Source organism: Gadus morhua, chromosome 7 (assembly GCF_902167405.1).
Source record: "Gadus morhua chromosome 7, gadMor3.0, whole genome shotgun sequence".
Classification (NCBI taxonomy): Eukaryota; Metazoa; Chordata; class Actinopteri; order Gadiformes; family Gadidae; genus Gadus; species Gadus morhua.
In genome coordinates, this window is record NC_044054.1 from 31,404,452 (window position 1) to 31,421,783 (window position 17,332).

General features: G+C 48.4%; 3 protein-coding genes across 3 annotated transcripts in view; 2 read left to right on the forward strand and 1 right to left on the reverse strand.

The window, feature by feature from the left end:
- Positions 1-678: 678 nt before the first annotated feature.
- LOC115546666 (mitochondrial uncoupling protein 2) lies at positions 679-3,979 on the reverse strand. Its single transcript, XM_030360302.1, has 7 exons — positions 3,838-3,979; positions 3,042-3,271; positions 2,731-2,938; positions 2,423-2,620; positions 2,224-2,325; positions 1,915-2,095; positions 679-1,663 (listed from the first exon to the last, which is right to left on the reverse strand). The coding sequence occupies exons 2-7, from the start codon at positions 3,165-3,167 to the stop codon at positions 1,549-1,551; spliced, it is 930 nt and encodes a 309-aa protein (XP_030216162.1). The 5' UTR covers positions 3,168-3,271; positions 3,838-3,979; the 3' UTR covers positions 679-1,548.
- Positions 3,980-6,274: 2,295 nt separating this feature from the next.
- ppme1 (protein phosphatase methylesterase 1) lies at positions 6,275-15,058 on the forward strand. Its single transcript, XM_030360305.1, has 14 exons — positions 6,275-6,534; positions 7,598-7,691; positions 8,571-8,663; positions 9,271-9,328; positions 9,665-9,716; positions 10,147-10,301; positions 10,686-10,776; positions 11,278-11,343; positions 12,023-12,158; positions 12,906-13,035; positions 13,236-13,280; positions 13,376-13,440; positions 14,531-14,598; positions 14,706-15,058. The coding sequence occupies exons 1-14, from the start codon at positions 6,449-6,451 to the stop codon at positions 14,707-14,709; spliced, it is 1,143 nt and encodes a 380-aa protein (XP_030216165.1). The 5' UTR covers positions 6,275-6,448; the 3' UTR covers positions 14,710-15,058.
- A 1,875-nt stretch (positions 15,059-16,933) lies between these two features.
- Positions 16,934-17,332, forward strand: part of LOC115547154 (odorant receptor 131-2-like) — a 1,577-nt gene continuing 1,178 nt past the window's right edge. The window contains exon 1 of the mRNA XM_030361123.1: positions 16,934-16,964. Coding sequence (XP_030216983.1) covers positions 16,934-16,964 — 31 coding nt within the window. The remainder of the gene's footprint in view (positions 16,965-17,332) is intronic.

The window sequence follows — 17,332 nt, forward strand, 5'->3', positions numbered from 1 at the left end:
TTCCACAGAGGACCAGAGCTGGGGGTTGACCTCCAGATATAATGCAGTCCGGTGGAACTATAATTGTCCCAGTTCTAATCCTAGCGGTACACGCTGTACCATAAACCGTTGTGCTGAGTCATCGTGAGAGGCTCACACTGCGTCCCCCCTCGCTCAAATCACATCCACATGTACAGAATCTCTACGTCTTCAACAACGTCTGACCCACATGTGTTCCTCTTTCAGTTTTACTCTTACATTTTGTGCTGCTTACATAAGCCAGCTGTCTGTCTGTCTGTCTGTCTGCCAGTCCGTTGGTGTGCATTTCTGTCTGCCTGCTTGCCTTTCGGTTGCTCTTTCTGTCTGTCTGGCAGTTTTCCTTCTCGTCATCATTTAAGGAAGTGCTTTGACTTCAGAATCCTAAAGGTTCTCAAGTTAATGTATGAGTCCCTGGATTGTATATAGACAATCAATCCTAACCTTAATATATAAAGATATGACTAAAGATATAAGATCTATAACTATTGATATATATGGGACTGTAGCTTTAAATATAACTATTGCGAGATATGAGTCGCTATAGTGGTAAATATTGATAGATATGAGACTACCTATAGGTGTAAATACTGATGGATATTGTAATAGCTGCTGCAGGATCCCTTCTCAATGACGATCAATAAAATATTTCATGAAATATGATGAAAAGGAAACATAATTGGAAGTATTTATTAATCCACACTTTGAACTATATACATATTCTTTAGGACATTATTCATATATAATATTTGCACATCGACTTATTGACCAGCAGTAAGTATTGGTTCATAGAAAAGTTTCAACTCCAGTTTGAACATGGATATTAGAATGTAAAAACACCGGTTTGTACAAACACCTGTAAACATTAACTCAGTTCAACAGTCGATAATACAGTGGTTACAATACAATCCTTTAAATAATACTTAATACTTTAAAAGGAACACAAAAAAAAAGGCCCCTTCAAGCTGTAAGACCAGTCCCAGTCCCATCCCTCCCAGTCTACGGCCCTCGCCAGGTGTAAGACCAGTCCCAGTCCCATCCCTCCCAGTCTACAGCCCTCGCCAGGTGTAAGAGCAGTCCCAGTCCCATCCCTCCCAGTCTACAGCCCTCGCCAGGTGTAAGACCAGTCCGATCCTAGCAAGGTTCCCATGAGCTAATCAATACAAAACGCACTGACATACAACTGGTAACAAACACAGACCATCTCGGTTACACACGTCGGATAACCCCTAAATATAAAAACGACATATCCTGTAATATCCATCTGGAGGACCCCGCCCGCGAACCGGCCCCTCCTTCCAGATGTTCCTCTGGTACCCTCAGGTCCTGAGTCCTTCAGTCTATGAGTCTCTGAGGCTCTGAGTCATTGAGGCTCTGGTCTCCATCCCCGGGGGGGGGGGGGGGGGGGGGGGGGGGGGGGGGGTCCTGGTTGCCCTGGGATCTGCGTTGGTGGTCGTACCTGCCCCTCCACCAGCCTGTGGTCTGGGTCTCCGCCCTCATCGGGGGAAAGGTTTGAGTGAAGGACCAGGGAGGTCACGATGGAGCCTCCCAGGACTGCTGCGCCCGGGACAGGCCTCGCTTGATCTGCTCGTAGGACACGAACATCACCACGTTCCAGGACCCCATCCGCAGGAAGGACGGCACGAAGCTGGACAACAACAAAACAGAGCAACAGGAAGTTGAGGTGACTTTACTCAAGAGGCAGCAGGTTTCGCATCCTGGTTAAATCATGTGAGTATGTAGAAAAGAGGATGTCAACACTAAGTAATTATTTTCTTTTTGGCGTAAAATATCACAATGTAATGATAAGGTCTGTGGAGCCTCCTTCCTGTGAGTAGAAGGGCCCTTATGAACCATAGAGGGCCCCTACATCCTTGGGCCCCTGGGTGCCGGACCTACCCCTTATAGAAGGCGGAGAACCCCTCCTTCCGGAGCATGGTGAGCGCACAGCGCATGGCGCCGTCGTAGCGGCCCGGCTCCGAGTTCATGAAGCGCGTCTTCACCACGTCCACCGGCGACGCCACCACCGTCGTGCAGAAGCCCGCAGCGAAGGCGGCGGAGAAGTGGCACGGCAGGTTGTCTGCGTGGGGGGGGGGGGGGGCAAGGCAACGTCCAGACGTGGGTCAGACAGAGGGACGGAGGAGGGGGTGGGGCGCTCGACCGCTTCGAGGCGGAGACGTGCGGGCGCGTCGTGGAGGCGGCGCTCACCTGTCATCAGGTTGTGCTTCAGGATCAGCTCCTTGATGAGGTCGTAGGTGACCAGCTCAGCGCAGTTCACGATGGCGTTGCGGGTGATGTTGGGCAGGCAGCCTGGAGCGCGAGGATCAGAAGATGTGAGAACACGCGTGAACAACCTCCTGGGCGGGGGCTAGCGGTGACGGGAGTGACACAGGTGGGGTGGGTTTACCTTTCCAGAGGCCCCGGACCCCCTCGGTGCGGGCGATGGTGCGGTAGGCGTCCATGGTGCCGTTGTACCTCCTCCCTCCGTCCTCTAGCCTCGCCTGGGCCTGGAAGCGCACCTTCACCACGTCGGTGGGCTGGGCCAGCGCCACCGCCAGGGCCCCCGTCGTGCAGCCCGCCATCAGCCGCACCACGATGCCGGCGCCTGTACCCAGAGGGGTGGGTGGGGGGGGTGGAGGGGGGGGTCAGGGGGTCAGTGGGCCGCACCAGGGCAGGGACACAGGTCAGACGGACACACACGGGCTGGGTACTCACTGTCGGAGCCGCGGGTGTAGAACACCTTCATGGAGTCGTAGAGGCCGATGCGGATGGAGGCGAAGCTCATCTGCCTCTGGAGCCCTGCGACGAGGCCGTTGTAGAGGCTCCGGGCCCCCTCTGTCCGTACCATGGTGGTGATGGTCCCGAACACGCCCTTATAGCGGAGGGCCCCGGGCCCCTGCAGCCCAACACCCTCGCCCTGGATCTGGGGGTCACAGGAGAGACCTGGGTTAACCTCAACGGTTCTCCTTGCTCCCCTGGCGTGTCGGACTTCCGGGCTCCGCCGGGGGGGGGGGGGGGGGGCCTACCTGCAGTCGCACTTTGGCCGTGTCCAGCGGGAAGGTGATAAGGTCTGCGAAGCAGGCTGCCGTGCCCGCGCCGATCACCTTGATGGCAGCACCGGGCGCGACGTCCGTGGGTTTGATGCCGACCATGGCTGCGGGTTGGGTGAGCTGCCTGTTCGGCCGGTGAGCTGCGTGGTCACTTAGGTACGCCTGCTCATCATACGTGTGCAGCGAGAAGGTTCGGTTCGGTGTGTCTGAGAACCGAAACACAGAATGGATCAGGATTCGTTTGGAGGTTTGGATGAATGAAGTGTGTAAGTTGTAGTGAGTTGGGTCTAACTGTGAGCGACGCTGGCTTAACATCACTGATGTTATCACCGTCAACTGTAGAGCTGAATTATGTGTTTGCAGCTCTCCGGTGTGTGAGTGGTCACACACTGAGGTCTGGATGTTTTTCCGTTGCTTGTATGGCAGTAAACCGGACCCACACTAAGTAAGGACGTCACTTGACATATTCCACATGCTGACATTTGATTTAGGAGTTCCTCTACAAAGTTCCTCAAACGCTCGACAAGTTGGCTGGCCTGACCTTCGCCTTCCATTCAATGGAAATCAAGTTTTTAAACACATTTATTGATTTAAAAAATGAACATTTGATATTGTTTCTACTGTTAACACTTTGCACAAAGATAATTATGGAATTATTGGAAAACAAACCCAACTTTCTTTAAGTTTGTCAACCAATTACCAATTATAGATTATAGATTATAGATTATAAAAATATATTCTTTAAAGATCCAGTGAGTCAGTCAGTAGTTACCAGAGTAGTCCGGGTGAGATTATAATCCAGTTCTGAGGGGGAACTCACAATCCTCTTGCTGCAGTCCTGTTTGCGTCTGCCTCTGAGTCTCCAGTGTGTGCTGGACCTTCTTGTTTTTATACATGTGCTCACACGCAGAAAGGCATCCCGCCGAGCGGGGGGGAAGGGGGGGGGGGGGGGGGGGAGGGTGCGCGTGCTGCGTGTGTTTACGCTCTCTTCAGAACAGAGGAGGGACACCCGAGCAGTTGTTGACTTCACCCTTCAGAGAACGGGAGGTCTAAGAAGTACCGGAACAGAGCCCTGCACCGCTGCTGTCGTCTACCGAGAGATGTTATTATTTGGGTTTAACTTTTATGCAGCCAATGATATTTGATTTACGCTCTGATTGTTGACGTTAAATGTTTTATTTGAGACTGGTTAAGGTATTGTTAGCGCTTAAAGACAGACAATGCACCTACGTGCCCATATACAACGTTCTACTTGTATTGTACAGCGTGTTCTTTGTGCACATATAGCTACAGAATAGAAAGAATGTACAGTGCACAAACACATCCTCGCTCACATGGCCAGTGAAGGCCAGCGTCCCTTCCTATTGGTCGACGTGGGGGCCTGGTCATCAGAGTGTTTCAGCGGTTTGGGGGGGGGGGGGGGGGGGGGGGTATGGGTGTTCCCATGGTGACGAAGGGTTCAGCCTGTACCCTCATAACTCAGTAGTTAAGAACGGGGTCAACCCCCCTAACCCCCGGAGACGTTATACAACGCTGCAGACCCGAGCTCCACCAATAGGGGGCGCCCGCTGGATTGCCCGTCTATCTGCTGGAGCTTCTGCTCCACCAGGCGGGTGATGGAGAGCTGGGTGGAGATCTGAGTCTGAATCATAGGAGGATGTTGTTTGGAGATGTTTGGGTATGAGAGTGTGTGTTTGTGGAAGGGAGGAGGGGGCTGGGATATGTCCCGGCAGAGCCGAGGGGTGGGATTTATCATGGACATTTTATGGGCATGCCTGCATGCCTTCCTTCTGACATGTGCCTGCTCATCAGGTCAAAGGTCACCGGTCTGCGCACGCTATGGCCTCAAAACAAACCATTCTCCTGGACACCTATGATGTAACGGGATTTACACGTGAACATGTGTTGTCATGTATAAAGTGATGTTCATATATTCTATGATAGATAGATATGTTATATGTAGACATGTTCTAGATATGTTCTATATGCACGTATGTTCTATGATACATGGACATGTTCTATATAGGTTCTTTGTGTAAATAATTTTTACTTTTTATAATTGTTTTATAATGTTCTATGATATATAGATAGGTTCTTTATGTACTTTATTCTATCTATAAATATGTTTTATAATAAATGTTCTATGAAATATAGATATGTTCTGCAAATGATTCTATATATAAATGTGTTTTTATAAAATATGTTCCATGCCAACCACACCTGTGCGTCAGTGGAACTGGTCTACTCTGGTTTGAAGAATGAGGTTAAAGGGGACACAACACACACACACACACACACACACACACACACACACACACACACACACACACACACAAACACACACACACACACACACACACACACACACACACACACACACACACACACACACACACACACACACACACACACACACACACACACACTGGTGCAGATGACATGTGCAAGGAAAGAGGGAGAGAGAGGAAGAGAGCGAGAGGGAGAGAAGTTGAAAGTTAGACTGTGAGAGACGGTGAGAGGAAGAGAGACGGATTGGGTGAGAGTGAGAGAGAGAGAGAGAGAGAGAGAGAGAGAGAGAGAGAGAGAGGGTGCTTCCTGTCTTTTTCAGCTGAACCATGAATTTCTAAGTGAGGCTGTAAGAGTGAATACCCTTTAACCCAAACACGCACACACACACACATACAAACACGCACACGCAGACACACATACAAACCCCCCCCCCCCACACACACACACACACACACACACACACACACACACACACACACACACACACACACACACACACACACACACACACACACACACACACACACACACACTGGTAAACAAGCATCATGACGACTCGTGACTGTGCATTGAGAACCGTTACTCCATGTTGTTGGGAACAGTCCACAAACTATAAATACACCCAGAACACACTACGCAAGCATAGCGTAGGTGTGTGTGCAAGCGCGTGTCGAGTAGACTATTTTAAGTATTACATAAAAACTACATTTTCTCCATTTCATAACCGTCATAACCTTTTTACTTTTGGCTCACTCTCATTCTGTTATGTCTGAGGCAGTGAGAGGAAATCCTCAGCGCCATGACGTCATTGTGTCATGTCCTTCCCGACCTCGGCCCGCTGGGGGCGCTGTTGTCCCCTAAACGTCCTCCTCCAGAGATGGAGCCGTGTAGTGGCGCCGCTCGGCCAGCAGGGGGCGGGAGCGGGGCCGCGTCACACGGAGAAGAAGAGCTCGTCGAAGTGACGTCTGGGGTATGAAATGTACTCAGTTGTGCGCCAGGATTTCTCGTATTTTCTGCTGTAATCTACCGAAATCCCATTTCACAGAAGAGAGAGTCTGACGGTTCATGACTGGACATTGTCCGTAGCCACCGGGATGGAAAAGCAACTGCACCTGAACCTGCTGTCTAGCCGCCCGCCCGCGGCAGGTGGGCTGCAGGCGGGCTCCAAGATGAGGATGGGGTGAGACTTGTAGTTTATCACAGGTTATTTTAGTGGGCTATCAACTATGTCAAACTACTCCCCCGGGGTAACTGTCAGAGTCACTTAACTCAGTCTATTCACTTCATATCCGTTAAGATGAGCTGTGTTATTACAATCACTGGATCTTCTGGGGCCAAAGAGTAATATATACAACCTTCTCCTATCTGACCAGTGGCAATTCATTGTAATCATTTATCCGTTGCAGATCCCCTATGGACTGCTGCCGGCTTGTAGAAGGCTTGCTTCATCTTTGATCTGATGGACAAACTCACTGCTGTCAGTTTTGTATTAATGTCTAACCTCATGTTAACCTCACGCATCATGTGACGATGTGAACGATAACTCGTCTGAACAATAGCAGGACCAGACTTCTGTGAGACTCTATACCTGGGTCTCTAGGATCCCTGGGTCTCTAAGGGGATCTGATGGAGAGCTGAGTCAGTCACGACGAGCAGTGTGTGTGTGTGTGTGTGTGTGTGTGTGTGTGTGTGTGTGTGTGTGTGTGTGTGTGTGTGTGTGTGTGTGTGTGTTTGGGGGGGGGGGGGGGAAACATATAATGCAGTTTTAACGCAGTACAAGCTTATATAAAATAAACTAATAATTAATCATTTTGGCTATGAAAGTGATTGTCAGTGCCAGCCAGCCAGTAACTCTCTTTCTTCTATATTTAACTGTTAAATTCACAACAAAATGTCCCCTAACCCTGACTTCATAGTCCTTCATCACGGCTCCCCTCTCTGACCCGTGGCTGTGGAGCTTTACCGTCCCCAGCGGGGATTCACGATGACCGATGTGACTGAGATATTCAGAGATATTATCATTAAAGCCTACCTTTACACTCTACCTTTCGCCAAATCCCAGAGCATGTCATGCTCATTATTCCACCCTACCTCTCCAATGTGATCTGCATGCTGATGCCCTTCTCGGCGTGTTGTGGGGCGCTGCCCTGGCTCCGAGCGCCCTGTTGTGTGTGTGTGTGTGTGTGTGTTCTAACCGGAGCGTTGTTCCAACATGGCCGCCGCGGCTGTGCTGTCTTCCTCAGACCCGGCCGGAAGCGGGACTTCAGCCCGCTGGGCTGGAGCTGCTACTTCCAGACCATCGAGGACGTGGAGGTGGAGACCAACGGCGGGAAAGACATATCCTTGCTCCTCCCCTTCCGCCTGGGGTGGCTACGGCTACAGCCGTAACCTAGGAGACGCAGTCTCACCACAAACACAGCTTAGAGAGGGTTCATTTGATCGGTGCATGTTGCCTGACGACGACATGACTCAGGCCAGGCGACTCAGGCCAGGCGACTCAGGGCCAGGTGACTCAGGCCAGGTGACTCAAGCCAGGCGACTCAGGCCAGGCGACTCAGGGCCAGGCGACTCAGGCCAGGCGACTCAGGGCCAGGCGACTCAGGGCCAGGTGACTCAGGCCAGGCGACTCGGGCCAGGTGACTCAGGCCAGGCGACTCAGGCCAGGCGACTCAGGCCAGGCGACTCAGGGCCAGGTGACGCAGGCCAGGCGACTCAGGGCCAGGTGACTCAGGCCAGGCGACTCAGGGCCAGGTGACTCAGGCCAGGCGACTCAGGCCAGGCGACTCAGGCCAGGCGACTCAGGGCCAGGTGACGCAGGCCAGGCGACTCAGGGCCAGGTGACTCAGGCCAGGCGACTCAGGGCCAGGCGACTCAGGCCAGGCGACTCGGGGCCAGGTGACTCAGGCCAGGCGACTCAGGGCCAGGTGACTCGGGTCAGGCGACTCAGGGCCAGGTGACTCAGGCCAGGTGACTCAAGCCAGGTGACTCGGGCCAGGTGACTCAGGCCCAGGGGACTCAGGCCAGGCGACTCAGGCCAGGCGACTCGGGCCAGGTGACTCGGGCCAGGTGACTCGGGCCAGGTGACTCGGGCCAGGTGACTCAGGCCAGGGGACTCAGGCCAGGTGACTCAGGGCCAGGTGACTCAGGGCCAGGTGACTCGGGCCAGGTGACTCAGGGCCCTCTAAGGTGTGTGTGGCTCCTTGACTCGGGCCCCACGTGTTCCGGCTGTACTGCAGCGGCTCCCACGGGCCGGTGCTCCTGCTGCTCCACGGAGGAGGCCACTCGGCGCTGTCCTGGGCCGTCTTCACCGTGAGTCGCACGTAGCGCCGCGTCTGTGGGACGTGTATGTTGAATGTAACATCTATGCTGTATGTGACATGTATGTTGTATGTAACATGTATGTTGTATGCTGTATGTGACATGTATATTGTATGTGACATGTATGTTGTATGCGACATGTATGTTGTATGCTGTATGTGACATGTATATTGTATGTAACATGCATGTTGTATGTAACATGTATGTTGTATGTAGCATGTGTATGTTCTATGTAACATTGTTATTGTATTTTACACGGTTATTGTCTGTAACACACGTGTCACATGCAACATATATATTGTATGTAGAATGTGCATGTTGTATGTTTACACGTTTGTTGTATGTAAAATGTGTTTCTTGTATGTAACAGGTGTATCTTGTATGTAACATGTGTATATTGTATGTAACAGGTGTATCTTGTATGTAACAGGTGTATCTTGTATGTAACATGTGTATCTTGTATGTAACAGGTGTATCTTGTATGTAACAGGTGTATCTTGTATGTAACAGGTGTATCTTGTATGTAACAGGTGTATATTGTATGTAACATGTGTTTCTTGTATGTAACATGTGTACATTGTGTATCACTGGTTTGTAGGCGGTGATTTGTGGCCGGATCAACTGCAGGGTCGTTGCCATGGATCTCCGAGGTCACGGTGAGGAGAACAGAAGACAAGACTGGAGAACCTAGAAAGTTCTCCAGTCTATTAGAGTTTCTAGTCCATTAGAACCTAGAAACTCAATATGTATTGTCTCAGTGACACGCGTCTCAGGCCAGCCCGGCCGAGAGGACTCACAGCCTGACAACAACGGCTGTTCTGCGCCCCTTAACCAGAGGCTGAGGGGCGCAGAACCATGATGGGTTGGTTCTCCTCAGGGTTCCTTTAGAAGTGGAACCAGATGATTATGTGTTGGTTCTCCTCAGGGTTCCACTGGTGGAACCAGATGATGATGTGTTGGTTCTTCATGTCATGGTCTGTGGTCTCCTGCAGGAGACACCAAGGTGCAGGACTCTGAAGACCTGTCCGCTGAGACCATGGCCAGGTACGCAGTCTGAGCAGTTTAACCAATGAGGTGACGGCATGCAGGTTGTCTTGTTGTTGATTGGACATTTTCGTAAAGCATCCGGTTGCATTCTAGATTTTGAGATTAAAAGAGCATTTTCCCTGACATTTTATTGTTCTTCGGTCAAACTGTGCCTCTCAGACGCACAATCTAGAATGTTCAGATTAGCAACTTCTATTTCCTGGTACCTCGCATCATACCAGAGGTTCACATGCATGTTTAGTTATGGGAATGGGAGTTATGTGAATATGAAACATATACAGTATATGAATTATATTATTCAGTGAATATTAAGTTACTTTTATATTATTATGTGAATATGAGAATGGTATTGTTATTTTGCGAATATGAGAAGTATATTCATATTATGGGAACATGAGAATGACATTATCATTATGCAAATGTGAAGTGACATCAGTAAGGTGGTGGAGGTTCTGTACGGGGATGCCCCGCCCCCCATCCTGATGATTGGACACAGCATGGGCGGGGCTATCGCCGTCCACGCGGCCGCAGCCAATCACATCCCGTCGCTGCTGGGCCTGTGTGTCATCGACGTGGTGGAAGGTACTGGGGGATGGGGTACTTAAAATGGAGTGGTTGCTGTGGCAACAGCCCGCTGTATGTTGTCATGTGTAACACATTGTTGTGCATTGTCAAATGTTGTAGCGTGCCTCAGCATGTCAACATCAATACCATGATGCTGTCATATGTCACATGTAGTGGTATATTATAGGCATGTATTTTGTAGTATGTTGTTGTAGGTGTCTGAGTGAGCATTACCTGGGTGCAGGCACTAGCATGTATGTTGTATGTTGTCTGTATGTTACATGTTGTGGTTCACAGTCTGAGTCTGGGTTTCCTGTGTGCAGGCACCAGCTTGTGTGTTGTATGTTGTCTGTATGTTACATGTTGTGGTTCACAGTCTGAGTCTGGGTTCCCTGTGTGCAGGCACCGCGATGGAGGCCCTCAACAGCATGCAGAGCTTCCTGCGGAGCCGTCCGAAGACCTTCAAGTCCTTGGAGAACGCCATTGAGTGGAGGTGAGAGATACGCTAAATATCATCAAGTTTAACATTGTTTAGTTCTCTATATTAATCTGTGTCAAGGTCGTTAGGGTTCCCTGACACCTTTAGTCTAACGCTACGGTGTGTGGCACATTTTAAAGACACCATCGCTCATTATAACGGCTCTTTAAGAGAACCCCAGCTGAACCGGTGGGTTCACTGGCTCTGTAAGAGAACCCCAGCTGAACCAGTGGGTTCACTGGCTCTGTAAGAGAACCCCAGCTGAACCAGTGGGTTCACTGGTTCTGTAAGAGAACCCCAGCTGAACCAGTGGGTCCACTGGCTCTTTAACAGAACCCCGTCAAGCCGTCGGTCTGTGATTCAAACAATATCCCAAGACTCAAACATGCCTCCGCTCAACATGCTAACATAGCCTTCATTTACGTATCGAGGGATTTATACGTCACATACATGCACCGTGATAAGCTGAGGACAGCGGCAAATAAACTGTGGTTTCCATGGCGATCTCTCTCCCAGTGTGAAGAGCGGACAGATCCGGAACATCGAGTCAGCCCGCGTATCCATGGGGGGACAGGTGAAGAAGTGAGTCTGGGTCCTCATGACGCCATCATACAACATACATGACCTATATCATACAACATATATGACCTATATCATACAACATACATGACCTATATCGTACAACATACATGACCTATATCGTACAACATACATGACCTATATCGTACATCATACATGACCTATATCGTGCAACATACATGACCTATATCATACAACATGCATGACCATACAACGTAATTACCTATATCATACCACATACATGACCTATATCATACAACATGCAGTACTACACAACATACATGACCTATATCATAAAAAATACATTACTATACAACATACATGACCTATATCGTACAACATAAAGTATTATACAAAGCACACAATCATATATCATCCACAAAAATATCTGAAGCCTGTCTTAACGCCACTTGTTAAATCCAGCATGTTTTGATTTGATAAGGTCATGTAAAAACATTCTGGGGTTACCTGGCTGAAGACATATAGCAGAATCCTGTAGCCTTGGTAACCGTGGGAAACAACCTCTCTTGAGGCGTCGACATAAAAAAGACACGGCTAACGACACAGCTAACGACACATAACCGTAGCCTCACTAGAGCCCCCAGTGGCCGATGAGGGGAGGACAGGCACGCATGGGGCAGCTTTAACGTTGTTCAATGAGCGTTGTTCTTCCACCGTCCAGGCAGGAGGAGCAAGGCAGGAGGGCGGGGGAGACCAACACCATCGGAGGGGGGATCCTGGAGGAGGAAGAGGAGGAGGAAGAGCAGGAGGGCGAGGAACAATCCAACAGCAAGCGGTTGAAGGAGGAAGAACAAGAGGTGGGACATGGGTCTGTCTGTCTGCCTGTCTGAATCTCTCTCTGTCTGTCTGTCTGTCTCTGACTCTGTCTGTGTCTCTGTCTGTCTGTCTCTCTGTCTGTCTGTTCTATTCATGATTCATCAACACTTTATTCAGTTGTTTATATTAATGGCAGTTAATCCATTGAACTGGCAGCGGTCAACCGGCGCCTCCCAGTGGCTGATTGTGGGTCTCCATCTCTCTGTCTCCCTCTCTCTCTGTCTCCCTCTCTCTCTCTGTCTCCCTCTCTCTCTCTGTCTCCCTCTCTCTCTGTCTCCCTCTCTCTCTGTCTCCCTCTCTCTCTCTGTCTCCCTCTCTCTCTGTCTCCCTCTCTCTCTGTCTCCCTCTCTCTCTGTCTCCCTCTCTCTCTCTTTCTTTTTTTCTTTCTTTCTTTCTTTCTTTCTTTCTTTCTTTCTTTCTTTCTTTCTTTCTTTCTTTCTCTCTGTCTCCCTCTCTCTCTGTCTCCCTCTCTCTCTGTCTCCCTCTCTCTCTTTCTTTCTTTCTTTCTTTCTTTCTTTCTTTCTTTCTTTCTTTCTTTCTTTCTTTCTTTCTTTCTTTCTTTCTTTCTTTCTTTCGCTCTGTCTCCCTCTCTCTCTGTCTCCCTCTTTCTTTCTTTCTTTCTTTCTTTCTTTCTTTCTTTCTTTCTTTCTTTCTTTCTTTCTTTCTTTCTTTCTTTCTTTCTTTCTTTCTTTCCTTCTTTCTTTCCTTCATTCCCTCCCTCCCTCTAGAGACAGCGCAGCAGTGTGTTTGAGTGGCGGGTGGATCTCTCCAGGACTGAGCGGTTCTGGACCGGTTGGTTCAGAGGTCTGTCAGCCCTCTTCCTCTCCTGCACCTCCCCCAAGCTCCTCCTCCTCGCAGGTACCCCCCCCCCCCACACACACACACACACACACACACACACACACACACACACACACACACACACACACACACACACACACACACACACACACACACACACACACTGTCTTATTCAACTGTGGATGAAGTGGATCATGGCTTCATTCATAGACAATGTGAGCACAGTTGAGAAGGAGTGCTGATGTGTTGTGTTGTAGGAGTGGACCGGCTGGACAAAGACCTGACCATCGGACAGATGCAAGGTGGGTAACGTAGTCTCACTCAGAGCACACACAAGGGACATGTGATCTATATTATAAACACAAGACCTGACCCGTGAATGATCTCCACCCCTCAGGGAAGTTCCAGCTCCAGGTCCTCCCTCAGTGTGGACACGCCGTCCACGAAGACGCCCCAGACAAGGTCAGCCCCCCTTAACTAACCCTCCCTTAACTAACCCTCCCTTCACTAACCCTCCCTTCACTAACCCTTAACTAACCCTCCCTTCACTAACCCTTAACTAACCCTCCCTTCACTAACCCTCCCTTCACTAACCCTTAACTAACCCTCCCTTCACTAACCCTCCCTTCACTAACCCTTAACTAACCCTCCCTTCACTAACCCTTAACTAACCCTCCCTTCACTAACCCTTAACTAACCCTCCCTTCACTAACCCTTAACTAACCCTCCCTTCACTAACCCTCCCTTCACTAACCCTTAACTAACCCTCCCTTCACTAACCCTTAACTAACCCTCCCTTCACTAACCCTTAACTAACCCTCCCTTCACTAACCCTTAACTAACCCTCCCTTCACTAACCCTCCCTTCACTAACCCTTAACTAACCCTCCCTTCACTAACCCTTAACTAACCCTCCCTTCATTAACCCTTAACTAACCCTCCCTTCACTAACCCTTAATTAACCCTCCCTTAACTAACCCTCCCTTCATGAATCCTTAACTAACCCTCCCATCACTTACCCTTAACTAACCCTCCCGTCACTAACCCTTAAGTAACCCTCCCTTCACTATCCCTCCCTTCACTAACCCTTAACTAACCCTCCCTTCACTGACCCGTCACTATCCATTAACAAACCCTCCCTTCACTAACCCTTAACTAACCCTCCCTTTACTAACCTTTAACTAACCTTTAACTCAACCTCCCTTTACAAACTCTCCACTAAAGTTTAACTAACCCTACTTTACATTCACTAAACTTTAACTAACCCTGCACTTCCTTCACTAACCCTTAATGAACCCTGCCTACCCTTAACTAACTCTTCACTAATCCTTAGTTAACCCTTTCTACCCTTAATTTACCCTTCACTTACCCTTTATGACAAAGGGTTTAGCTATAGATATCATTTAAGTGTATTTTGTCTGCAGGTAGCAGATGTGATGGCTAAGTTTAAGTGTACTTTGCCTGCAGGTAGCAGATGTGATGGCTAAGTTTAAGTGTATTTTGCCTGCAGGTAGCAGATGTGATGGCTAAGTTTAAGTGTATTTTGTCTGCAGGTAGCAGATGCCATCGCTTCATTCATGGTCCGGCACAAGTTCACTGACTTTAAGGAAGGCTTCCTATGGTAAGAACCTTTTACTGAGCCTTGATTTTATTCTATTGATGGAATATGAATTTAAAATAGATTTGTATGTCAGTACAATATCATTAAAGCAATTCATTCTCTTGCAGCTAATTCCTAACGGCACGAATTGGGAGTCGTGGGAAGAATCGTCATTTCACGTTTGATTTGATATGATGAGACATGAGCTGTAATATCATCTATTACTGTCATGGTTCATCATATAGTGGTTTGATACGCTATGATGCGATATGAACTGTAATATAATGTATTACTGTCATGTCTTCACAATGTAGACTAAATGTTTATTTCTTTATGAGCACTGAGGTTTCTGCCTGCCTTTTTCCGATGTATTTTTGTTAATTTTGATTTCATGTCTCTTCTGGGTTGATTGTCTTATTTTTTCGTATTTATGATCTTGACTTGGAAGAGTGAGAATAAATAAATGGAAATAGAAATGTAACATTGAGTGTTGGTGTTTTCTTTCTGTGCCCAAGGGTCCTTGTATTATTAATAATAGTACCAATATCATGTCCACCTTTAACACTATATAAACTGAGTAGAACAAGCATAATAGAATAAAAAGATTGAAATAAAATACAAAGTTTAGGCTTATTTGATTTAGAGTCTTGTGTTGACTAGTTAGGCGAGCTAGGCTAGTTAGGCGAGCTAGTCGCCAGTTGGTTGGGATCCAGCTGGGAGGTTCCGGGTCAGACCTTGATGACAGAGGCCTACCTGGAGGCCTCCTGGTGCAAGGAGAGCGTGAGGAGAGGTTAAAGGTCAACATGGCGGCTGAAAGTTTACAGCTGCAGTTGTCAGAACCTTCCAGTAGACAGAGCTGTTGTTGTGAGTGGAGTTCTCTGGAGGAGGTCGACGGTAATGGGCTCTCGGAGGAACCATGTTGTCCGACACAAACAGATGAATTATTGATGGGGTCATGGCCCTCGTGACAGATGTTTACACGGAGAGGAAACATGATGACACCTTCATTAGAGATCATTTTACACAATCTTCCTGTTCATCAAAACACTTAGGGTGTTGTCTACCCCCTTGTATGTGTGTACGTGGGTGCATGCTTTGTGTGTGTGTGTGTGTGTCTGTGTGTCTGTGTGTCTGTGTGTGTATGTGCATGCATGCATGTGTGTGTGTGTGTGTGTGTTTGCATTCATTCATGTGTGTTTGTATGCGTGCATTGCATTTACCCTTTGGCCTCAACTCCTTGGTCCTCTCGATCTCATGGCTCTAATGTTCAGAGGAAATTTAATCCAATTCTAGAATGGCTTCAATTTCACCAAATGTTATTGACATGGTTGACCTTAGATTACCTCAGACGACCTCAGATGACCTCAGTGGCCGGATGCAGATCAGAAGACGGTGTTTGTGATATAGATTTCTTCATGATCCAGATCTCCTCAGAGAAATCCAGAAAGCACATTCACCCTAGGATGTATTCAGGTTCCTTCGTCTTACCAGACCCGGGATGTTCCTGATCAGCACCGGGCTAGAGGTTAAACATTTAGGGTTCTAAGGTCATGGTGAGGTCAGAGGTCAGTGCTGTCCCCATCCTGTCCAGTCCTAAGCCTGGCTTCCCTGATTTAGGAATACAGTTTCAAGTATTAGTTATTACTTATATGTTTGTGTGTCTAAATATATACACAATAAGACAAAATCATACGTTTGTTTAATATTGTTTATGGTTAAACCCGAGCAATGATGTCGTGTTTGAGGTACAGACCTACCATTTATTGTTTTCTAAAGAGTTTCTGAACATTCGGACGTGATTTTTGATACAAGTGTGATACAATTAGGATTAACCTCCAATTCATTTTACGTCCATGACTAAATCCATCATCAAAAGAGAAACGCTTAGTAAACCTTTAGTTCTGTCTGAAACTGAGGTTAATAAACAAGACGGGAGAAGGTGAGAGACGCCTCGAGGATTGGCCGATGAACACAGTGGGGTCAAAACTTTTGAACTTCCATGCTTCCACGAGATCTGCGTTTTAAAAACATAACATTCTATGACCCTTTCTGATAATCTGGCTGTTTTGGATCATTGTACAGCAGGCCTACATTTATTTATGTGACGGGATAAAGTAAAGCTGTAATCCTGAAATGTACGTTCTGTCTCTGTTTCATTTAGAATGTTGAATACAAAATTGTAACATTCAGAAGCAAAGTGATATTGCAATAAGAATTTCTTGGGGTAAAAACTTTTGAACTTCGTCTCATCACAAGCCCTCGTGGCGGACTCGTCCGGCCTCCTGATTGGTGGACGGGCCCCCCTCGGGCCGTGATGTCATCAACACACACATGTGTTGAACCATGAAGAGGCGAGATGATCCCAGCCCCAGAAGGTCGTCTGGAAGGTGAGCTTTCATCGGGATCCGTGGTGTGGTGATCAGAGGCTTCACAGGGCTGGTCGCCCTGGAGAGGTGCTTAGTGTGTGGTGATCAGAGGCTTCACAGGGCTGGTCGCCCAGCAGAGGTGCTTAGTGTGTGGTGATCAGAGGCTTCACAGGGCAGGTCGCCCTGGAGAGGTGCTTAGTGTGTGGTGATCAGAGGCTTCACAGGGCTGGTCGCCCAGGAGAGGTGCTTAGTGTGTGGGCTTCAGGCGTCTTTAGCAGACGCTTTTATCCAGAGCAGGTAGACTCTGGTCTGTGGTGACGGGTCTCGAAGCCACAACTTTTTTGATGGGTATTGAAAGACTAGTAGCTGACCACTGCTAGACTATACTA

What these genes read in the sequence shown, in the direction of transcription:
- LOC115546666 (XM_030360302.1), bottom strand. Translation starts at nt 3,167, where the DNA reads ATGGTCGGCATCAAACCCACGGACGTCGCGCCCGGTGCTGCCATCAAG. An exon ending in CGGCCAAAGTGCGACTGCAG is followed by an intron (nt 2,939 to 3,041) that starts GTAGGCCCCCCC and finishes TGTGACCCCCAG; the next exon opens with ATCCAGGGCGAGGGTGTTGG. An exon ending in GAAGCACAACCTGATGACAG is followed by an intron (nt 2,096 to 2,223) that starts GTGAGCGCCGCC and finishes CCCCCCACGCAG; the next exon opens with ACAACCTGCCGTGCCACTTC.
- ppme1 (XM_030360305.1), top strand. Translation starts at nt 6,449, where the DNA reads ATGGAAAAGCAACTGCACCTGAACCTGCTGTCTAGCCGCCCGCCCGCG. An exon ending in TGTCCTGGGCCGTCTTCACC is followed by an intron (nt 8,664 to 9,270) that starts GTGAGTCGCACG and finishes ACTGGTTTGTAG; the next exon opens with GCGGTGATTTGTGGCCGGAT. An exon ending in GACCATCGGACAGATGCAAG is followed by an intron (nt 13,281 to 13,375) that starts GTGGGTAACGTA and finishes TCCACCCCTCAG; the next exon opens with GGAAGTTCCAGCTCCAGGTC.